At 36.9% G+C, this 24,349-nt stretch overlaps 3 protein-coding genes across 4 annotated transcripts in view; 1 reads left to right on the forward strand and 2 right to left on the reverse strand.

The window, feature by feature from the left end:
• Positions 1–16,155, reverse strand: part of LOC100262646 (uncharacterized) — a 28,955-nt gene extending 12,800 nt beyond the window's left edge. The window contains exons 1-8 of one of the 2 annotated variants that reach the window (XM_010659605.3): positions 15,908–16,155; positions 15,696–15,823; positions 15,497–15,554; positions 14,808–15,023; positions 12,209–12,484; positions 4,366–4,500; positions 4,160–4,285; positions 2,250–2,294 (exon numbers count right to left, since the gene is read on the reverse strand). In XM_010659605.3, the coding sequence (XP_010657907.1) occupies positions 2,250–2,294; positions 4,160–4,285; positions 4,366–4,500; positions 12,209–12,484; positions 14,808–15,023; positions 15,497–15,554; positions 15,696–15,823; positions 15,908–16,096 (1,173 nt within the window). In that variant the 5' untranslated portion in view covers positions 16,097–16,155. The remainder of the gene's footprint in view (positions 1–2,249; positions 2,295–4,159; positions 4,286–4,365; positions 4,501–12,208; positions 12,485–14,807; positions 15,024–15,496; positions 15,555–15,695; positions 15,824–15,907) is intronic. The other variant, XM_019223559.2, reaches the window with a different exon arrangement.
• Positions 16,156–20,900: 4,745 nt separating this feature from the next.
• On the forward strand, positions 20,901–23,006 carry LOC100233113 (pectin methylesterase PME1). The gene is given in 3 exon segments (NM_001281162.1): positions 20,901–21,247; positions 21,328–21,882; positions 22,087–23,006. Coding segments are annotated over 3 exon segments (1,596 nt in total). The 5' UTR covers positions 20,901–20,904; the 3' UTR covers positions 22,785–23,006.
• Positions 23,007–23,079: 73 nt separating this feature from the next.
• LOC104881029 (22.0 kDa class IV heat shock protein) lies at positions 23,080–24,092 on the reverse strand. The gene has a single exon (XM_010659604.3). It carries the CDS (start codon positions 24,090–24,092, stop codon positions 23,340–23,342), a length of 753 nt encoding a protein of 250 aa, XP_010657906.2. The 3' UTR covers positions 23,080–23,339.
• Between the last annotated feature and the right edge of the window lie 257 nt (positions 24,093–24,349).

Below are 24,349 nucleotides of genomic sequence, written 5' to 3' on the forward strand. Positions count from 1 at the left end.
TAATTTTTTTAAATATTATATTATTTTTATTTAATATTATAAAAAAAAAATTAAAATCCAATATATATTGTTTTGTTTGGCATATCAATTAACAAAATGCGGGTAGCCGAGTGGTGTCCTAGTTTACTTACAAAGCCTGAGGTCCCAACTTCAAATCCTCTTGTTGCATTTGTTAAATTTTTTTCATTGATATTATCATATTAGTTTGCAATCCCACGTCGGTTTGTGAGAGAAATAAGGGTACAAAGGATGCCTATAAAAGGTATCCTCATTGAAAGCAACAGCATGCCCACCTTGTGGGCTCAAGACTGAGCCTACTTAAATGGTTTGGGTGTGGGCTTTGTCATGCTAAGACATGGCCCAGTATAATTTTTGGCCTACAACTTTTAATTTTTTATTCAATGGGCTTGCAAAATGATGGGCCAATATGGACTGTTCGGTTCGTTTAGAGCCGTCCGGTTCTACCAGTTCACCAGTTCGACCGTTGGTTCAGGCGATTCGTAACTGGTCCAATAGTTAAACGGTTTAATAGGGTGGACCGGACCGGAAATGTGACCGGTCGACGGTTCAACCGGTTGGACCGGCCGGTTCGGTCCGGTTTTTAAAACATCGAGTAATACCCAAGGATGAAAATATCGATAATCACGGATATATCGGTACTTCGATTTTATGGATATATCAGATATATCGGAGATATATTGGTGGATATTTTGGAAAAAAATATCGGTAAACTTAAAATTGTTAAAAACTCATGAAAATGTAAGGAAAACTTCATAATAATATAATTAGAAGTATAATAGACATTTTAAAATTATTTTATTGAAAATTTTGATATATGTATAACATGATTTATCATATTTGATAATAATATCGTATGCATAGATAAAAATATGAATTTTATAAGTGTACATTTATTATTAAATTACACCTAATATTATGATATTTGATTATAATATGTCTAATTTTAAAATATATATTAGTATTAAAATATGATCCATTTAATTCAATTGTATTAAACAATATAAAATAAATTATGATATATATATAATTTTTTAATATTTAATTAATTATTAATGATATTAAAAACATTATGAAGAAAATTATATAATTTTTATATTTTTGGTAATTAATTAAAAGACTTTGCATTTAATTATAAAATAATTATAATTAATTTGCTCTTTAAAATATTCTTATATTTTCTTTATATAATGAGTTTAAGTATATATAAAAATATTGCATATTATATATCAAAAGGCAAGTTAGCCCAGGTGGTAAGCGAGTGTTTAGGGTTCAAATCCTCTCGGCAGCAAGCAAATGGGGGAGGGGGCACTGTAGCGCGTTTGACTTTCGTTGACCCGCGTTGACCAGGCGATATATCGGGAAAAATCATCGATTTATCGCCAAAATCACCGATATATCACAAGAAATCGCCGATTTCTCGAGATTAATCCCGAAATATCGCCAGACCGATATTTCTCCATGAAATATCGTGTCGAAACCCTTCGATACACGATATTTCGGCGATATATCGCCGAAATATCGCGACATTTTCTTCCTTGGTAATACCTTCATGTTTCTTTATATGCAGGATAGTAATTTATTTATTTTTATCAGATATATGCAGGATAAAAATAATTTATGTCTAAATTGAAGAATGAGCCCAAATAAAAATACTTGTATAAGTATTTGAGGATGTTTTTATGTAATTCAGCTATTTAAATCTCTAAGTATAATTCTTGAAATATTTTTTTGAAAACTAATATGAATTAACAGATATAAAAGTATGCCATATAATTTTTCACAACATCAAGGGCATTTGAGCACTACATTTTCTCAGAAAGTCTATCCTAAAATATATCATTCCTCATACTTTTTGGGCACTTGTAATAGAACTTTTGGGGCACCTTGTGATTGAATCTAATTCTCAGTTTATTCTATGACAACAGTGACTCATTTTGATTATAAACAAAAAGCATGCTTGCATAAACAGCCAAAAGTTAATCTCTTACCATCTATAATAAATCCCTAAGGACCAACAAGTCAGTCCCAAATGATTACAGGTGCACACACAACAATGGATATAAAATAAATAAACAGAGACCACAACAATGACCAACAACAAGGAGGTTGACATAAAAGAAGCAAACACATATATAATAAAGAAAAAAAGTATGCAAACAAAGATTACAACAAATGACAATAACTATTGACATCAATGACCATCAAGACATAAATGAATGTGTATGTACCTCCCCAAATCTTGAAAAAGTGCATTGCAAGGACTTGTCAAAAACCTGAAATTTAAGAGCAAATTTAAATTTCAAATCCACTTGAGTAGCCAAAAGTAAAATATAGAAACTCCCTACACCCAACAGAATAGATTTGGATACTGCAAATGGAATCCTGTGTTCTTTTTAATCAATAACAGGAGAAAATATTACTCACATGAGGAAAAGCAAAATACTGCAGAGGCTATTCTATGTTGACACCTCAAATATGTGCAAATTCTCATGTTGGCACATGACATATATCTAATAGGCCTACTAGTTGTGCAGTACAAATGGGTGAGTCCAACAAAGGAAACACCAAACAATATTCCTAATTCAAAGTATGTTACCTTAGAAACTCCAACAATATGTTCCCTTGTTGCATGGATATTCGCAACAAGTTACTCTAAACATGTTGGGGAGTCACTGGAGCTACCCCTCTGCAAATCATTCCCTTGAACAGCTCGTTCCAAGACAAAGAATTGACCCCGTACTCCGGAAAAGAGGGCTATGGGGTAAAGCTATAATCCATCTTTCTATATAAATTAAAGATTTGGTTTGGCTAGAGCACTTTGGAATCAACTTGATCAAAGTATGATCCCATGAGGCAAGCTTCTATCAACAAGAGGCTGATGATGGCATCAATAAGAACAGGTTTCCCGACCCAAGCTGTGGCAGACAAAGGAAAAGCATTAACGACTGACCTGCAACTGGTGATGACTTGGTGAAGGTTCTCAAATAGGACTTCAACCAATGTAGAGCCAACGGGTTCAGTCGAACAGTGTAACCATTTGGCTGACTGTGTGTTGTATGTGATGGAGCACTGTACTCACGGTCCACAAACTCTAGTAAAGATGAAATTGGGGGAAGCAAAGTCGATAGACTTTATAGAGATTAAAACCAAGGGGAGGATGGACAAAAGACAGGATATTAATAGAATACCTCACCCTTTCGTTAGTTGTCTTGATCCATCAGTTTATGTTACATAGATACCTCGTTTTGATGTGGGGGATGAAAGGAGGAAAAAAACGCGCAGTTTGATTATCTAGCTATGTTGTATCCTACAAACTGTGGGATGCACACCTGTACCTAATACTCACGCATAAGCCATGCAACATAGGCAGAGGGAGAAAAAGAAATAAAAAGAATGAGCAATGTGAACCTTCTAGAACATCATGTGGGACATTCAGTCATACCCAAGCAACCAATAAGCAGGGCAAATAATACAGAATTTTTTTTTTTTTTTGATAGATAAAGAAGCAAATTGTATTAAAAAGAGCAACCCAAGGTATACAAGAAACAAACCTCCCACCACCTCCAAGGTAGAGCAAATAATACAGAAAAGATAGGCATAGGTTTTAAAAATAGGTCTAGGGACATCAGAGTGCCAATATATACTTGTATATGGATGTGTATGCACATTTAAGCTAGGTACAATCATTCCTGAGAGAGTGTCCTATGTGAGTTGCATTCACATAAGAGAGGTTCTGGTTTGCATTTGGATTGTGATTCAGTGGTTTCTCAGGGTCATATTTTCATTCATTGCTATAGCTCCATCCAAACACGTTCTTCAAATAATGATTCTTGTCTGACTCCAAAAGTGAAGTATCAAGTAATCAATGGCTTAAAAGTATAGTTTATATGGGGCTGGAATAGATTGTAGTTACTCCTATTTCCATCTTATATAATTGTCTTTCTAGACTTGCAAAAGGATAATTATCTATATTTTATTAAGATTCCAGGCATAAGATTCTGCAATCCTCTTGCCAAAGAGAAAGATACATTTGGCCCTATATTGCAGTTACATAGGTATGCTATAGGTATAATTATTGCAAACAAAGTTGAACTATATCACTCATTATTAGAGGTAGCAATGATCGAGTAAAACATACTGTTGAAATCTCTCTCTCAGAAGCACGTGCACGTTCCAAGGAAAGCAAGTACTGAACCCAAAGCTCTCCAACCCAGGGACAGTTCTTTACAGCCCTGGAATATACATCCCTAACAACATTGGCTACCTGAAGTATAAGAGAAAAAGAATTATTCAAACTGCAAATAGTTAAGCCTCAACAGACTTAAGAGAAATTAGAAAAAGAACCTTCAATGTTTTGTCCAAGTACTGAGTATAATCAAGCCAGAGATCCCTTGACACTGGAAACTCGGTAATAGCACGTTCATACAGAATTTGAACTCGAGCTGGATCACCAGAAGACTGTTCAAAATTCAAGTAGTTCTGCACAACATCATAACCATCATCATTTTCAGGAAATTAAATTGATAGCATAAGCATCAAAGTTTTTGAAAGGAAATTGAAACACTTTAGAAGGGGAAAAAAAGAGTTTACAAGAGACTGAATTGAATAAGATCAGAAGAAAAAAAAAGAAAAAGGAGAAAGGCTTCAATAAGACAGAAGCAACACTTAATTGTTATGAGGATCATCATACTACAAAATGAAAACAGAAACTCTGCAAAAGGTTAAAATAGAACAAAAGAAAAATGTGAGGAGGATACGTAACAAATACCAAATGATAAAGATCATAGTTAGCACGAAAATGTGAAATATTGACACTACTTGCCCTTTAGTAGATAGTGAGAAAAATGTGAGGAGGATAAGTAACAAATACCAAATGGAAAAGACCATAGTTAGCACAAAGTATGTTTCACATTTTCTTTTTAATAATAAGAAGGACAAATCCATTGATATGGAACTAAAATGGACAGAGAAGGATGACAAAAATCCTTCCAAACTATACAAAATCATATCAAAGAATGGAAGAAGTATGAACTATACTCTAACCTAAAAGCAAAACAAGCTGCACAACTAAAAGAGCCTCCCAAATCTCTAGCAGTATTCATGGACCTCTTCCCATATTTGCACCAATGCAATGACAATAGTGGAATCACCTCCATCTATAGATTAGAGGTGGCCTCAAAAAATGTAGCATCTCTATTGGATAGCAAAACCCTCTCCAACAGGTTTTGAAACAGTAACTATCCATGATAGCATAACCACTATGCTACAATAATTTCTAAGAACTCCAATTCTTATCCTAACTATCCTAGATTCCCATCTTTGTTCGATATTTCTTGTTAAAAAGCTTGGATACCTGACCATGGTTTGTTGTTTCTCTTATCCTTCTACTTGCCTTTCGGCACTATTTGTATACTCCGTGTTTACTTTGTACACCTTTCCCAAAAGCTTTTAATTCACTTGCTTATTTACCTAACAAAAAAAAAAAAAAAACCGATTTTTGGGGGCAAATAGCAAGCCATGGTCATTAGTATCCTCACTTTTGGGAACTCTACTAGACAGTAGACAAGGAAATGAACATAGTTCAAGATTTTTTTTTCATTTTATCTATTTTGTAGTTCTGAGAGTAAATTGCTCAAATAAGTTGAGTTAGAGGTTAGCAAAGAACAGAAAATTCTTAAATTTTTTTATAGCTTCTTGAACAAGACCAAACAAGGAATCTTTCCTGGTAGGGAGGTTTGGATACCATGGGCTTCCTGGTAGGGAGGTTTGGATACCATGGGCTCCTACTAAAGTCAGTTTGCCTGCTTGGGAGTTGATTTGAGAGAAAATTCTTACCTTGGATCAGCTTAAGAAACGAGGATGACCTTTAGCTAATTAAGAAGGATGAGGAGTCAACAGATTATAATAAGATTCATTGTGGAAAGGCTTGCATTTCGTCGCATTTGATATGTCCTTTCTTCAGTTTTCTTGGGTGCTACCAATGTTGCATTTTGGTAGTTGGCCCTTCTTTGCTTGAATTTGTCTCTTTGGGAAAAATGAAATATAAAATGTTTTCAGAGTGTGAAGAGTTTAGAATTGTGATGAGAAACTTGATAAATTCTTTGTTTAATTGGGGTACCAAATGTAACTTCAACACCATTCTTAATTTTGTACTCTTTTGGTAGGAGTTGAAATGTTCTTATTGTTTAGCTTCAATACTCTTATGTATACTTCATGTGTATTAAGGGTTTTTTTTTTTTTGATAAGTTTCATGTGTATTAAGGTTGTTCCCCCTTTCTTTCACTGAGCACCTTTCATTAATTATCTCTTTGCTAGTTGCCCATAAAAAAAGTTTAATTTTATAGAACCCATGGGAAATGGTTTGTACATAGGTTGTATTTCCTATCAATCTTCTTGGAACTACAAATGAAGTTCCAATCTAACGAAAAGAAGGTGAATGGAGTACCCATAGAGATTTTGGAGACAAATGCTGATAAAGAGGATAAGAAATGTACCAACCCCCTTATTTTGCTCAGCTATCTGCTAATGTTTTGTTAAATTTAGGTTTCCAAGCAAAGCAACATTTTTACATCTCTTCAAAGGTCAAAAATGTTAAATCTAAAGGTTAGATTTCCATGACATTCTCATCCCTTAGGAACTACATAGAAAGATACTTGTGCCAACCTTCATCCTAAACCAATGTTATATGGGTTTTGGATCCAAGTGTCGAGTGCAATTCTTTGTCTAGTGTATGATCCTTCACATCTCAAGATTCAACCAAAAAATGATTTTGAATGATACTTGGATATGATAAAATAAAGGTAGAAAATAAATTAAAAGCAACAAAGAAGCTGGAATGGACAGTAAGCTATAAAAGAGCTAAGTTGGCTTCCAATGAAGGCAAGTTTGGAGGGGCTTCAGGATCAGGGTTTAAATGAAGATAAAGATTTTATCTTGGAATGTTAGAGGGGCAAATGATAATGAAAAGAGGAAAATGATTAAGTCTGTAATAAAATCCAACAAGGTGGACGTGGTGTGCTTGCAGGAGACCAAAATCAAGGATATGAATACGGGGATTGTTCGTAGCCTTGGGGTGGGAAGACATATTGACTGGAGAGCAATTAACTCTAAGGGGGCAGCTGTAGGTGTTCTGGTGTTTTGGGACAACAGAGTGGTTGATTTGTTGGAGGTGGAAGAAGGGATATTTTCAGTGTCTTGTCTGTTCAAGAATTGTATGGATGGGACGAGGTGGGTATTCACTGGAGTTTATGGGCCGGTGTGCAGAAGGGATAGAGAGGTTTTTTGGGAGGAGCTTGGGTCAATAAAAGGGTTATGGAGAGATCCTTGGTGTGTGGGGGGAAACTTTAACATGATCAGATACCCGGAAGAGCGTAGTAGGGGGGGTGAGTTATCTGCTTCAATGAGGAGATTTACTGAAGTGGTAGAGGATTTGGAGCTAAGGGACTACCCCTTACAGGGGGGTCTCTTTACTTGGCGAGGGGGGTTAAACAACCAGTCTCAATCTAGGCTCGACAGGTTCTTAGTTACAGATGAGTGGGACAGAATGTTCAATGGAGCCATGCAGGGGATTCTTGCTAGACCAGTCTCTGATCATTTTCCTATCCTACTTGAGGATGGAGGTTTGAAGAGGGGTCCGTCACCTTTCAGATTTGAGAATATGTGGTTGGAGGAAAGGGGGTTTATGGATCAGTTGAAGAGGTGGTGGGGCAGTTTATCTTTTACTAGGTCTTTTAGCTTTGTCCTGGATGCAAAATTAAGAGCCTTAAAAGGGCTTTTAAAGACTTGGAATAAAGAAGTTTTTGGGGTAATTGAGACTAAGAAGAGAGAAGCTCTTAGCCAGGTGGTGTACTGGGATGCAGTGGAGAATCAGTCAATCTTGAGTCTGGAGGATTGTGAAGCAAGGAAGGAGGCTAAGGAGGTTTATAAGACATGGGTGTTGAGGGAAGAAATTTTTTGGAGACAGAGATCAAGGGAATTGTGGTTGAAGGAGGGGGACAATAATACCAAATTCTTTCATAGGATGGCGAACGCGCATAGCAGAAGGAACTGGTTGTCTAGGCTGAAAGTGGATGATTGTTGGCATACGAAGGAGTTAGATTTAAAAAATAGTGTGGTGGGTGCTTTTAATAATCTGTACACTGAAGAAGGAGGATGGTGTCCTGGTGTTGAGGGGCTGTCCTTCTTGAGATTAGACAGCTGTGAGGCTGTGGGGCTGGAAATTCCCTTTACGGAAGGGGAGGTGTTCGTGGCACTTTCAGATCTAGGCAAGGATAAAGCCCCCGGCCCGGATGGCTTCACCATGGCCTTCTGGTCATTCAGTTGGGATTTAGTAAAGGCTGAAATAATGGGATTCTTCAAGGAATTTCATGAGAGGGGCAGATTTGTAAAATCTCTTAATGCAACTTTCCTTGTACTAGTCCCAAAGAGGGGGGGAGCTGAAGATTTGAAAGATTTCAGGCCCATTAGTCTTGTAGGCAGCCTCTACAAGTTGCTGGCCAAGGTGTTGGCCAATAGAATTAAAAAGGTGATGGGGAAAGTGATCTCAGAGTCTCAAAATGCCTTTGTGGAGGGTAGACAGATTTTGGATGCAGTGTTGATTGCAAACGAGGCTGTGGACTCAAGGTTGAAAGACAATGCGGGAGGGGTGTTATGCAAGTTGGATATAGAGAAGGCTTATGACCGTGTTAGCTGGAGTTTTTTGTTGGCTATTCTTAAAGAGATGGGTTTTGGAGAGAGATGGATAAAGTGGATTGATTGGTGCATTTCCACAGTGAAATTTTCCGTGTTAGTTAATGGGTCTCCATCCGGTTTTTTCCAAAGCACGAGGGGGCTAAGACAGGGAGATCCCCTTTCCCCTTATTTGTTTGTGATCACCATGGAGGTTTTTAGTAGTATGATGAGAAGGGCTATTAGTGGGGGCTACTTATCTGGGTGGAAAGTGAGTGGTGGGAGGGATGAGGGGATGCATATATCGCATTTGTTGTTTGCGGATGATACGTTGGTTTTTTGTGAGGACTCTTCAGACGAGATGACTTATCTAAGTTGGCTCCTCATGTGGTTTGAGGCATGTTCGGGTTTGAGGATTAACTTAGAGAAGAGTGAGATGATCCCGGTTGGAAGGGTGCTGAATATAGAGGGTTTGGCTTTGGAGTTGGGGTGTAAAGTGGGAGGGATTCCCTCTAGTTATTTGGGAATGCCCCTAGGGGCAGCTTTCAACTCTTTGGCGGTGTGGGATGGGGTTGAAGAGCGTTTTCATAGAAGGCTTGCTATGTGGAAGAGGCAGTACATATCTAAAGGGGGTAGACTCACCCTAATCAGAAGCACTATGTCTAGTATGCCTATTTATTTGATGTCTCTCTTTCATTTGCCTAGAAAAGTAAGGTTGAGATTGGAGAAAATTCAGAGGGATTTTCTGTGGGGTGGGGGAACTTTAGCCCATAAACCTCACCTTGTAAGATGGAACTTGGTATGTTTGGAGAAAAGAAAAGGTGGTCTAGGGGTGAGAAATTTATCTTTGATGAATAACGCCCTTTTGTGTAAGTGGAATTGGAGGTTTGCTAATGAGAGAGATGCGTTGTGGAGGAGTGTAATTAGCCTTAAGTATGGCGTAGAGGAGGGGGGCTGGTGTACTCGGGATGTGATGGGAAGAAATGGAGTTGGGCTTTGGAAAGCAATTAGGAAGAAGTGGGGGTTGTTTGATGGCAGGGTAGCTTTCCATTTGGGTAATGGACAAAGAGTGAAATTTTGGAAAGACAAGTGGTGTGGTGATGGGCCTCTTTGTGAGTCCTTCCCATCTCTTTTTTCCATGTCCATGTCGAAGAATGCTTGGGTTTCGGAGGTGTGGAATCCGGTTGGTGATGGGATTGGTTGGACTCCTCTCTTTGAAAGGGCGTTTAACAATTGGGAGATTGATTTGGTGGAGCGGTTGTTGCAGAAGATCCAAGCTTTCAGGGTTCAAAGGGAGGAGGAAGATAGAGTGATATGGACAGCTTCAAAGGATGGGGCTTTCTCAGTTAGATCCCTTTATTCTATGATGGAGCCGGGGGGTCTTTCTTTGTTCCCTAGTGAAAGAATTTGGAGGGCAAGAGTGCCCCCCAAGGTAGCTTTCTTTGCTTGGGAGGCTTCTTGGGGAAAAGTTTTAACGCAGGAGCAACTTCAAAGGAGGGGGTTCTCTTTGGCAAATAGGTGCTTTCTCTGTTTATCTGAAGAAGAAACAGTGGATCATCTCCTATTGCATTGTATCAAGACGCGGGTCCTATGGAACCTCCTTTTCTCTCTTTTTGGTATATCTTGGACTCTCTCGGGTACAATGAAGACAACCCTTCTTGGGTGGAATGGAGGGTTTGTGGGAAAAAGATGCAAGAAGGCTTGGCAAATGGCGCCGTTATGTATTTTTTGGTCAATTTGGAATGAGAGAAATAGGTTAGCGTTTGGGGATGAGGACCTTTCGCTTCAAAGGTTGAAATATTCTTTTGTATGTAATCTTTGGTTTTGGGTCAGGGGTTCCCTAGCAGAGAGTCATTCTTCTCTTGTAAGTTTTGTAGACTGGATAGGCTCCTAGTTAGGAAAGGTGGTGTGTATACCTCCTGTATACTTAGAGGACACCGATTTTTGGTGTTCCCTCTTTTCGTTTAATATACTTCTTTTACTTATCAAAAAAAAAAAAAAATTAACATATCCTTGAAAAAAAGACAAAATTATCTTTCTTGTCTCTTTTATCCTTTTAAAAAAAAGGAAAAAAATTAAAAATAATAAATTTTTCAAGCAAATAAGAGTATCTAAAAAGGATCCCCACACCCTTGTCATATTGTGTCTATGTGGGTACATTTGGTTACATTGAATGGTTCAGGTATCATGATTTGATAATATACATTAAGATGCCTTTACCAAATCTTTTAACAAAGCATGATCCGCTACTTCAATAGCCAAGCCAAACTCCATACTAAAGCCCAAAAGAAGCCATCTCTTGCCTCCTCTTCCAAACAGAATTATTTACCCCATATTCAGCATCCAATTTCATAATTCCACTCTAATTCAGTGCAGCGCGGTATAGATATGAGACACATCACTAAAACCCCCATTTTGATCAAGAAGCCATCCTCCTAATTAGATCTCAAGAAAGATCCAAGATCTCCACATCCAATGATTTTAAAGTCAGGGTCATCTACATCTAAGACTAATTAGTCTAACCTAAGTAGTGACAACAAAGAAATCTTGTTAAATGAAAAGATATTAAAACCCATAGCTATAGCCTCTCTAAAACCCTCCAACTTAGCTAAATCTCACTCCAATAACCTGCTCACCCTTTTTGACATTGGAAACAAAGAACCACATCGTCATATCTTCTATAAGAATACCTCAAATACCGACTCAACTAGGATTACCCCAAAGAAAACCTATCAAAATTAAGCCTTGAAAGGCAAGTTTGCTTTGGGATGGGGTGTAGCGGTGATACAAAGTGTATGCGCTTAATCCTCTAAGGCAAACACCACCCAAGCCATCAGAAGGATGCTAAAGGAGTTCCATCAAACTCTTTGGTGATTGACACCCAAAGAGAAGTTAGAAAAAGAGTCAAGTCCTAAGATTATCCACCAATTCAAGTAGTCATTAAAGATCTTCGCATTTTTCTTCATACAAATTATTCAAATTACAACTAAAATACTATAGGGCCAGAGGACCACATTTTTGTACATCAACCAAAGCCTCAATAACCATCATATATCTAAAATCCCTTTCCAATAGAAACCATCATATTTCAAATTTCCCATAGGGCCACCAATTAGAGACCGACATAGGAGAACAACCCCTAACAAAGCGCAAGCAAAATAAGGCAATGGATGAATAGAAGATCAATAGTTTTCTCACATAAGACACCCATTTGTGCAGAAGGTTTCTCATTTTTGTTTACCTTATTAAGCCTAGTGGCTAACAATTATGGACTATAGAGCTAAAGTATCATGGTTGAGCGCCAATCTCAAAAGGTTGCGATCTTTTGCCTTGCTTCATATTAAGGAAGAAAATTTAAATATGCAACACTAAATATTTTGATAAACAAAGAAACACATGCACATCTACAAGTACAATTTGATATAATTTGTAGCATGAAAGATTACAAGAAAAAAATGCATATAATCAAATTGCTAAGATAAACCATTTTTTATCAAAAGACCCTAGTTAAGTCACATACTAGGAATTGTTGATGTCTTTCTGAGTCAGAAATATCCTGCCTCACTATTTGTTCTTCAAGATGGGCACGAGCATCATACATATCCATCGCCTTCTCGTATGCAGAGGCAACATGAGATGAAATCCCATCCATACTGCTAGAATTTACATCAAGAACATTGCCTTGTTCCACTTCCCAAGCCTTGAAGGCAAGAAGTGTTGACCTCATGTTAGCAAGGGGAACAGACAATTGACGATGGAATATGTTTCGGATGCGCTGGACCTGCTTTTCTTTTGCCTGCAAGAAGGAAATAGCACACAAATGTAGATCTTTAAAAAAAAATCATATGCCATTGCAACGTCCTTTTTCATTTTTCGATAGGATGATTATAACTACATTCCTTTTCCTTTTCTTTTCTTTTTTTCTTTATCAAAATCATTATAATTCCTTTAGGTAACAAAGGATTAGGAACTACTAAGGAAAATGACAACCATCCCTTTAATTTGATGGCTATCCACCGATCATATAAACACTTCTCCGTTTCATCCATTCTATTCTAATTCTATGGACCAGATCCACCAATCTCCTTTCCTAGAGGATGACCGATCTACATCCACAGCTTTTATGATGACACTACCAAATCAACACATACTTTCAATGCTAACTCAATTGATCATTAAGATAAACTAATACAACAAAAAACACCATTTGCTCTTGTTGGCTTTATTGGAAAAGTAACAATTGACCATTCATTTTAGTAGCTAATATATAGGCATGTAAAGGTTTTAAGAGAAACTTAACACTAAGAAGGTTGTAAGCATGGTGAGTGGTTTGTATAAGCTCTTGCCTAAGGTCTTAGCCAATAGATTGAAGGTGGTAGTGGGAAAAGTGGTCTCCCAATTCCAAAATGCTTTTATTGAGGGAAGACAAATACTAGATGCAGCACTTATGGCTAACGAGACTTCACTCCATGCAGAAGTGAAGTTGCAGTGGTGTTATTTGTAAGCTTAACATTGAAAAGGCATATGACCATTTCAATTAGACTTTTTAGTTGTCTTAGAAAAGATGGGATTTGACCCAAAATGAATTAGATGGATCAATTGGTGCATATCCATAGCGAAATTTCAATGCTTGTTATTGGACCCCTTCTATTTCTTTCAGAGCTCTAAGGAGTTAAGACAAGGAGACCCTCTTTCATTGTATCTTTTTGTGTTGGCCATGGAAACTTTTTGAGTCGTCTTTTGGAGAGAGCCAAGGAGAGTGGTTATTTGTCGGGATTTAGGGTGAAGGGAAAGAACAAAGACGGTGTGGGGGTGTCTTATCTTTTGTTTGTATTAATAAGGATTCTCAAGATCGGATGGTTCGCTAATGTTAACTAGTTATGTGGTTTGAAGCAATTTTAGGGCTGAAAATAAACTTGGAAAAGAGTGGATTAATCCCAATTGGAAGGGGGGCGGGGGAGTTGGTGATAGAGTTGAATTCCAAAGTGGAAGAGAGGTTTCACAAAAGATTGTTGATGTGGAAGAGATAATATATCTCTAAAGGGAGGAGACTCATATGTTCTGAAGCACATTATGCATGTCTATTTACTCTATGTCTGTATTTTTCATTCCTAGAAAGGTAAGGTTAAGACTAGAATCACTAGATAAGCTACATATCATAAGATGGCATATTGTGTACATGGACAGGAGCAAGGGAGCCTTAGGCCTTAGAAGTCTGTCGCCTCTTAATCAGCCACTTTTGGGTAAGTGGAGTTAGAGATTCGCGTCTCAAGGGAAAGCTTTTTGGAAACAAGTCATATAGGGAAAGTATGGGAAGGAAGAAGGGGGATGGAAGTCTTGTGTAGTGGGACAAGGGAATGAGGTCGAAGTTAGGAAAGCCATTAGGCGGAACCTCCTTCATAGTAGGGTTGTTTTTTAAGTAGGTAATAGTAGAAGGGTTAGGTTTTGGGAGGACATTAGATGTGAGGAGGTACCCTTAAGGGTGTCATTTCCTCCCTTGTATGCTTTCACTTTTCTAAAAAACGCTTGAGTGGTAGATATATAGAACGAGACCGGGACGAGAGGTTATTGGAATCTATGTTTCTCTAGACACTTAAATGATTGAAAGTTGGGAGTTGGGAGTTGGGAGTTGGGAGCTTGCAAGACAAGTTAATGAAGAGGATTTTGATCAAATGATTTGGAAGGAGTCAAATAAGGGTGTTTTTTTAGTGAAATCCCCATACTCTCTCCTAGAGTTGGGGATATCAATCCCCTTCCCTCTGGGCGTTGTTTGGAATTCTTAGGTCCCTACTAAAATGAGCTTTTTTGCTAAGGAAGCCAATTGGGAAAATTTTAACATTAGTTTAGCTTCAAACACGATGATGGTTGTTGGTGAATATACCCTTGTTCTTCATTACACCATATCAAGGGTTCTATGACAATTGTTATTATCCTTGTTCGGTGTAGTTTGGGTGCTTCCTTCCATAGTAAGAGAAACTCTTAAGTTGATATGACCCTTCTTCATTTCCTTGTATTTTTATTTATTAAAATAAGAAAACTAGAAGTCAAGGAAAAAAAATAGGTGGGAAAAAAATGCCAAAAATAAGAGATACATCAATAGTGTGCATGTAAATTCTGACCTCATTGTCATTTTCATCTATAGTAAGAAGGATAGCTTGCTCGAATTCCCTGTATACTTCCCATATTTTACTTCCTTCAGCAACATGCAGACCAGCTGCTGTAAGTGCACGCTCAAACAGGTTTCTTGCCTTCAAAATCCCTTCAGATGAACATTCACGAACTGCTGGATCATGTTCTTGAACAAAATTTAAGTAGTCACACCAAAGAGGGACAGACTGCATAAAGAAACAGCAAATCAATTGTCTTATTTCTTAAAGCAATACCTAAATCAATGTCTGAGTTCTGAGCTCCATATTCCTTTAACACTAGACCTTTCAGGAAATCACACTGAAGTATGATAATCTGAAAGTTTTCATTCTGATTTTTACAAGGCAATAAATGTAAAAAGAAACCCTCCCCATTAAGTTCGAAATCCAAAATACACTCTCAAACCCCAAATTATAGGGAATTTTTCATCTCGCAGAATGGCTTGTAACCAGTTTACTAAGACCCCACATGATCGCATTGCACTTCAAATATCCATGGTAACCAAACAAGTGGCTTTCATTTTACTCAATAGCTTTAGAGACGGTAGAGTGTTTTGTGTTAAACACTAGGGTTACAATAAACACTTCATTCTCTAACTGATGTGTAATAATTATTCAAAAAAAAAAATTATAATTTCATATATTAAGAAGCAAAAACCAACCAGGTAATCGAAGACTCCTTTCTCATAGAGCTTCTCAATTTCAAGAAAAGCCTCAGGCCTGCAAAATCACAGCAAAGGCATTAGGTTTAAAGACTGACATGTCCACTTCAACTAAAACTGCACAAATTCGCATTTGCATTTGCTTTCTTATAATCCTCCATTTTCCCAGCAACCAAACAGAAACAGAAAATACAAGTACCGAGCCGTTAGCTCATCTCGAGCCCATTCCTGCCACATGAGAGGGGTCAATGGATGGAGCGCGCTCATGGCCTCTCTGGCTTCTCTAAGCTTCTCGATTTCGCCCAATTTGCGAAGGCACTTTATGTACTGTCGATGAAAGAAATGGAAAAGGCAATCATCAGCGAAGAAAACGCAATGAAAAGAGAGAAGAAATGATGGTGAGGAGAGTACTTCGACATGAGCGTCGTATTTGGAGGGGTCGCTGGAGACTTCGGATTCTAGGGTTTGGAGTCGGAGAAGCTCTTCGGCTTCGCCGACGTCGGAGTCGGAATCGGAGTCAGAGGAGCTAGGGTTTTGAGCAGCGGAGATGAGAGCTTCGTTCTCCGGAGAGCCCATTTCCGAGTCAGAAGCTTCCGCCATTGTAGCCCAGTTTAGCTTCTGTCTCTCTTCTCGTCCATATAGAAGCTTCAAGCTTGATGGGCCTGGGCCTGGACTTGGATATGGACTAAGCTCTGCATGGGTTTGACTTGTATTGAAAATAATGTTGACCAGCTTACTGGGGCATGTAATTGGGCCGAGTTACTTTTCATATGTAAATCAAGTTATCCATGGAGAAAATTCTATACAGTAGTTTTGCAAATGATATTTTTGCAATAATGATTTATAATTAATTTATTTTGTGAAAAAAATAAAAAGTAATTATTAAGGTGTCATTTGAATGCATTTATTGTTTTCTATTCTTAAAACGCTTTAAAAATTATTTTTTAAAACAACTAAAATACAATATTAATGTCACCGCCATCCATCACATGTCACCTATTACCTGTCACCCTATTAATACTTAATAGAAATAAAATAATAAAATGGTATTTAATTGAATACTTAATATTATTGAACTATACTTAGAGTTAAATTAAATTAAGTGATATTTAAATTTAAGTTTAAAAAAATAAACAAAAACAAACATCACCTTACCCAAAAATTAATTTTTTTTAAATAATATAAATTAATTCCATTTTTTTATATAAAAGATATTGTGTTTTATATAAAAGTCTATTTTTAAAAACGAAAAACGTTCACTTTTTTTTAAAGAAAATATAAATTCAATCAAACATTTAAGAGTTCGATTTAACAAAGTTTTTTAAAAGTGCTTCTATCTCAAAATGCTTTTTGACAAAAATATATATATATATATATATATATATCGACTTTTGACAAAATTTAAGAAAGATTTTTAATAAGTTGAAAAATCACTTACTGTGACGGGTAATTCTTTTAAAAAATAAAGAAAAAACTTATTCTAATAAAACACTTATACTTCGAGCATTTCGAAAAGAAATACTGTCAAAAATATTCTAAATATTTTTCAAAAACACCTTTTTGAACTAAAAGTAATTTTTAAAAACGTTATCAAAATAAAGTCGGAGAGAATCTTATGGAGATGACTCTAAATAATGTAGATAGCCACTTTAATCCAACTTTAATTTTATTGGAAAATAAATGACTGAATCTGAACAAGATGCATAAGAATGGGATACGTCATAGATTAAGACATGAAATGAGATTTGGAGAAGATAGCATCCACCTTTCGGCTCTGAAATTGGGGCATCACATATCTGTAAAACGCGTTATTGCGTCACCTTATTTAAAGCACTCTGCTTCAGCCTTTAATACTTTAAAAAAACAACTTCTTCTTTTTTCCTTTTTCTTTTATTTTTATTTATTTATTTATTTTAGAATTAAATTATGCACTTTGTGCTTTGCATACTCCTTTACAGTCTTACATTAAAAAAATTAAAAATAAAAGGACAAAATTTAGTCAAATGCTTGACTTTATTCATGTGATATGTCTGAGATAGTGCTTAATAATTTAATTCATGTGTTAAGTAGTAGAAGAAGCAGGGAAGTAATTTTGAATTTTTATAATTTTTAATTATAAAATATATGTTTATTACATTGTGACCAAGGAAAAATAAGACCCTTTTGATTAATTTTGGAAAAAAAAAACTTAAAAAGAGTTTGGATTTAAGCAATTATTTCATATTTAAAATTTTTTTCTAATACCGATGTTTATCTTTACAAGAATTATGATTTTACACTTTAGTTTTCACTTCAATTTTCAATCAAAAGGCAAAAATTAGAAAGTTATCTTAAAAGGATTTTAGATATATTATTTTCAAACCGAGTTAAATGCATTTTATGTACTAGAAAATGAATAAGCAATTTACTAAATAAAAAGGTGAACCACATGTTATCGAGGTTTAAAATTGTCACACTTTGTGGTTGCATGAGAAAGTCATGATTTGTATGTGAAAATCATGAACAGTCTTAAAAAATGATAATTATGATTGTCATATTTAAAAAATATTTGAAAATTTTCACGCTATCAATTCAAATGTGATTTCTACCCAGATCTCTTTTATAATTTTATGATGGTTTAGAACTACCGGTAGTTGAAAGTTTAGGAAGTAAAATATTGAATTTTGAATACGAAATTTCGGGTATTACTTATAGCATATGAGAAACTATTTCAAACTAGCTTATAAGTTATAACCTATTGGAATAATTTATTTTCTCAACTTTTGATGATGAAAATTGAGTCATTTAATTTGGGGCTGTAAAGGGAGAATCTTGGGATGAAATTTATAGAAGAAAGTAACAAAGTGATTTGGAAAGTACCAGCATTGGTTGAGGCATGAAGGATGGTTGGTTGGTTGGTTCAATAATGTGATGAATTAATAAGATGTGATGATTGCTGCACTTGGCCTTTGATGTAGCAGGTCTTTGGACCACTACCTATTTGGTCAACATTCTGCCTAACTAGATGAGGTATGGATTTGTTCATTTGAGCTCAACTCCAATTTAGAAAAATGAGTTTAATCTCGGATCGATTATTTATTAATTCAGGTTGAGGTCAAATTAACCGTCGAACCAACATAACCCACCAAGTTGTAGCCGAAGTACAAACGGATACAACAAGTGAAGCATAAAACAATGAAACCAAATTATATACATGATATATTGTGATTAATTTCGCTTTTCGGTGGATGCTAATTCGATTTTATGTGGCCCTATTTAAAAATGAATTGTTGATATTTTAAAGCAAATTCTATGATATCATTATGCATCCAAAAACTATTTTCCCACATGCAATAAATTTGCAATGGGATCATAAAAGGTCTTTTGATTTGAAGGATCACTAACTAGCGCACTTGGTAGGCTTTTGGGCGCATTAGGGTTCTCATTTCCTTTTTAGTAGAAGCAGAAAAGGTTGGATTGAACATTTAGGTTGGTAATTACAATTAAAAAACATTAGGTGATGTAAGTTGGTTAATAGTGTCTCTATGATTGAAGATGTGAGTTATTTTGTCTTCAATATGCATGCTTTAAGGAACTATTTGGAAATGTTTCCAAAACAGCTACTAGAAGATGGTTTTTAAAAAATAATTTTTAATTATTTTTAGGAAGAAAATTCTACTTAAAAACTTGTATAGTATATTAAAAATGGTTTTTTTTTTTTTTTTACATATTGTCGATGAAGTTATTGTACACTTACGCATAATGCAATAATTTTCCAAATATTCTTCATCTTTTCGATCATTCCTCAAAATAATATATAAAAAATAATTGAAAGCACATGAGACTTGTTCTAAAAAACAATCCATTTGCAAAATAAGTTCTAGAAAAACTATTTTCCACCATGATTTGTCAAATATATTTTTTGTGTTAAAAGAAAAAAAAGACCATTTTTTGCTTTTTAAGAATGAAAAAGTATTTTTAAAAACAATTATCAAACAAATTCTAAAAGTTTTTTTGAGAATTGTTTTTAGACTAAAAAACATATTTTGTAATTTTTTTGACAAAAAATAGTTTCCTATTTTGAAAAATAAGGTATATTTTAAAAATATATTTTAATTATTTTCACTTATTTTTTAAGGATTATTTTAAAAAATAATTATACAAACATAAAAAATAATTGAAAATAAAACACTATATATAAATTTATTTTTAAGAAATACATCAAAACAAACAAAAAATATATAAAAAACATTCGAAGTTTCAAAACAGACTTTTATTTTAAAAAACATCATAGAATTATTTAAAAATATATATTTTTTTTTCTTTTGAAAACATTCCCAAAAAACAGATCCTAAATTTCTTTATACCACTTTATCAATATTACAAAAATATATATATATATAAATATTACAAAAAAAAAGCCAGACAGATATAGCATGTACAACTTGCATTTCCCAATTAAATTGGGGATGGATTGAACGAGTCTCACCATGCTAGATTAGGCATGTGATGGTGAATATCATGTCTTAATCAGTTGGGTTTTGTGAGTATGGACACCTGGATGTGGTCATTTTGCTTACTCTATTTTATGTCCTACAAGTAACTCCATAAGGACATATGCCATGTGTGTGGCTTGTCATTTTGTCCCTTTGTCTGCCCCACCACTCACTCACTCATCCCCACTCTTAGATGTTTGGCCACGTAAATTATCTATTATGAGCTTGTACTCCACAAAGAATTCTTATCATTTGCTTCCTCTTTGATATCAACTTCAATCCTTGTTGCCAAAATTCATAGATCAAATTCAATCCCACAATTTGTAAAACATGTTCAAACCAAGAAAAACAAACAAATAGCTCGTATGATGGTTCAATTAATTGTCTTCACTAAAAATGATTGATGATTCGAACAGCTCATATGGTAGAGATGAAGTTAATGCTAGATATGCATCCCCTGAGTGAGATTCTCCTCAGGGTTAAAATTTAGGCACTCATATTTGGAAATTCAGCCATAACAAGCTTACCTGTTCACAAATGGACTTAAAGAAAAGGAGTGGTGAGTGGCTAAAAGCAGAAGTAGTAGTAAAAAAAGAGAAAGGAGGGAGGGCAGGGCAAAAAGAGAAAAAGAAGGACAGGGATGGGAGGTGAGAGGGTGGCACGCAAGACTAAGATGCCGCGGCATTGGGGTCAGAATCTTTCGCTTTGGCAACACCGACACGCGGACTCATGACTCATTACTCATCACCATCGCTTGATCCATCCTCTTTAATTCACTCGTACCTGCCACCAACCCCCTCCTATGCCCCAATCCCAATCCAAATCCCAATACCAACCTCTTGCATTTTTATATTTCATGTACATTTGATGTGTTGTGTGTTTATATTTATACCCCACCTCCTTCTTTAGTCTCTACTTCATTTCAAGGCCATAATGGCTTCTTTACTCAGGACAAGGTTGTCCCAATTCTCCCTTTTCTTTACTATCTTCTTCTTTTTCATTTCTTGCAGTTCTAGTACATTTGCTAGCAGTTCTGATGAAGAGGCTAATCTGAAGCTTCTTCAGTCTCAGTGTTTGGCGGTTCCTTCCTCGGCTTTTATCAGTTCACTCAAGTCCACCATTGATGTACTTCGAGGGACTATGTCAGTTGTGTCCCAGTTCACTAAAGTGTTCAATGATTTTCGGCTTTCTAATGCCATTTCAGATTGCCTTGAGTTGCTGGATTTTGCAGCTGATGATCTGAGCTGGTCCCTTTCTGCCATTCAGAATCCTAAAGGTATATACAAGTATGGTACTTTTTTTTTGTCTTTCCCATGTTAGATTTCTAGTTCAACTAGCTAAAAAAGTTGATTGTAGGTAAAGATAACGGTACCGGCGATCTGGGGTCGGATTTGAAGACATGGTTGAGCTCTACTTTCACTAATCAGGACACATGCATAGAGGGATTTGTTGGTACCAATGGAATTGTCAAGACAGTGGTAGCTGAAAGCCTGAGCCAAGTAGCTTCATTAGTCCACAGCCTTCTTACTATGGTCCATGATCCAGCTCCCAAAGGCAAATCCAATGGCGGTGGTGGCGGTGTGAAGCACGTGGGCAGCGGTGATTTTCCATCATGGGTTGGCAAACACAGCAGGAAGCTCCTTCAGGCCTCATCAGTGTCACCAGATGTTACAGTAGCTGCAGATGGAACTGGGAATTATACTACTGTGATGGATGCAGTCCAAGCAGCCCCTGATTACAGCCAGAACCACTATGTAATCTACATCAAGCAAGGCATTTATAGGGAGAATGTGGAGATCAAGAAGAAGAAATGGAACCTGATGATGGTCGGAGATGGGATGGGCGCTACTGTCATTACTGGAAACCGGAGCTACATCGATGGCTGGACTACATATGCATCTGCAACCTTTGGTATGAGTTCATTGAGTTGTGTCTTAATTTTTGGCATGCCATTTTCTTCCACCATGACCCCATGCTTTTGAATATAGAGAAAGAGAAATTAATGCTTTGCATTCAAGTTTAGGATGCAAAAGACTAGGAAAAATCTCTGCCCAACTACCAACCAAGCTGGAGTCAACCTAATAGTTTTAACTAATTTGGCATAATGGAATGCAGCTGTTAAGGGCAAAGGATTTATTGCAAGAGACATGACATTTGAGAACACGGCAGGACCAGAGAAGCACCAAGCGGTAGCATTGAGGTCCGATTCAGACCTTTCGGTCTACTACAGATGCAGCATGAGGGGATACCAGGACACACTGTATCCCCACACGAATCGTCAATTCTACAGAGAGTGTAGAATCAGTGGCACCGTCGATTTCATATTCGGTGATGCCACGGTGGTCTTCCAAAACTGCCAAATCCTGGTGAAGAAGGGCTTACCAAATCAAAAGAACACCATCACCGCCCAAGGCCGCAAAGACCCTGCTCAGCCCACGGGCTTCTCAATACAATTCTCCAACATATCAGCAGATTCTGATCTTCTGGCTTCAGTGAACTCCACACTCTCGTACCTTGGTAGGCCATGGAAGCAATATTCGCGTACCATCATCATGAAATCCTACATCAGTGATGCCATTAGGCCAGAAGGATGGCTAGAGTGGAATGGGGATTTTGCTCTGGATACACTCTACTATGGTGAATATATGAACTATGGACCCAGTGCAGGCCTAGGCAGCAGGGTCCAGTGGCCGGGTTTTCATCTGTTGAACAACTCCGCTCAGGCCGCCAACTTCACGGTGACCGAATTCATAGCCGGAAACCTGTGGCTGCCGTCGACCGGGGTGAAATATTCAGCAGGATTAGCAGTTTAAAGCAGTGAAAAGAGAGTATATATATATATATATATAATGACACTATTGAGTTTGCAACTTCCAAGTCTCTAGCGTCTAGTAAATTGATTTCTCCAAAAGCAACGAGTCTTTCCATGTTACCATATATTTTTGGTAAATTTTAATGGTCCCAAGGGTCTTTGTCTTCTATAATTGGACCCCATCTCAACCACATTCAATGCTATCATGTGATTTGTTCTTTGAGATATGTGCATTAATTTCTGTACTTATGAATAGAGTGATGGTAGAAATAGAGTAACTTGTGAAACATGTCTACTTGTTTTCAAATTTAACCCATGGTGCCTGCATTCATCTCTTTGTTAATAAATTCAACCTAGAATAACGCATAGCAACTTCGATGGGTTGTTGGGTTGGTCCAAACCAATCTGAACCCATTTCAACCTTTCCATGAGTTTACAACCGTAATATTAACTTAAATTACATCCTTTTTATTACGTTACTTATAATATCACCAAAACCATAAAACACAACACACCGCCAAAATCATCATCATCATCATCCAAGGAAACAGCGTCTTCACATCTCACTCTTGGTAGCCATAACATCCTCGCCACTGTTGGTTTCTTCCGCAATGTTAACAACCTTAGCCTGCTTCTTCCTGTCTTCTGCCAGCTTGGGAATTGTGATCCTCAACACCCCATTCTCAAGATGTGCCTTAATCCTATCCAAATCAGCATTTGCAGGCAACCTGAACTGCCTCCAGAACTTGCCGGTAGCGCGCTCGGAGCGGTGCCATTTCTCTCCTTCCGCCTCCCCCTCCGCGGTCCGCTCGCCACTGATTCTCAGCACCCGGTTCTCTTCGATCTCGATCTTGATGTCTTCCTTCTTCATGCCCGGCACGTCCAGAGTGATGATGTGGGCGGAGATGGTCTCCTTCCAATCAGATCGGGCAAGGGCGATAGTTTCGAGCCCTTTGGGGACGGTGATGGGGGAGTGTTCGAGGATTCTGAAGGGGTCGTCGAAGGGGAGGACCATGTCCCAGAGGTTTCTGGTGTAGGGCATGAGGCCCTCTGCTGGGATGGGGATCAGCACTGCAGCCATGGCCGCTAAAAACAAGGAGATTGGGATGATGCTTGGCTTAGCCATGGGTAAGGAATGGAGAGGAAATCTAAAGAGATGGATGAATGGAAATTGATCTTGGGTCGTTGCAGAGGAGACTTTGAGGGTCGTATTGGATTGTTTTCCGATGACGAAGATGGAAGGGTTTTTATAGGATTGGATGGTGTTTTCTGGAGTGTTCTTCTGCCTTCTTTCTCTGGATAGTTCCATTTTCTACGTGGATTATAGAGGTTGCATGGGTCTAGAGGTGTGTGGTGGTTTCTAGATATTTCCTTTGACAAGGTTAGGAAATAAATTAATAATAAATAATCATAGGTTTACTATTTATGGTTTTAAAAATAGATTTCTTTTTTTAATTTTGAGAGTAGAAACTTATAACACTCGTGTATTAAAATATTATATTTGGTTTTAAAAAAATTTGGGAGAGGATAAAAAAAAAGGAAATAAAGAAAAAAAATAAAAGAAAG

Source organism: Vitis vinifera, chromosome 12, assembly GCF_030704535.1.
Source record: "Vitis vinifera cultivar Pinot Noir 40024 chromosome 12, ASM3070453v1".
Lineage (NCBI taxonomy): Eukaryota > Viridiplantae > Streptophyta > Magnoliopsida > Vitales > Vitaceae > Vitis > Vitis vinifera.

Excerpts from the sequence above, each read along its gene's own strand:
- LOC104881029 (XM_010659604.3), bottom strand. The coding sequence starts at position 24,092 with ATGGAACTATCCAGAGAAAGAAGGCAGAAGAACACTCCAGAAAACACC.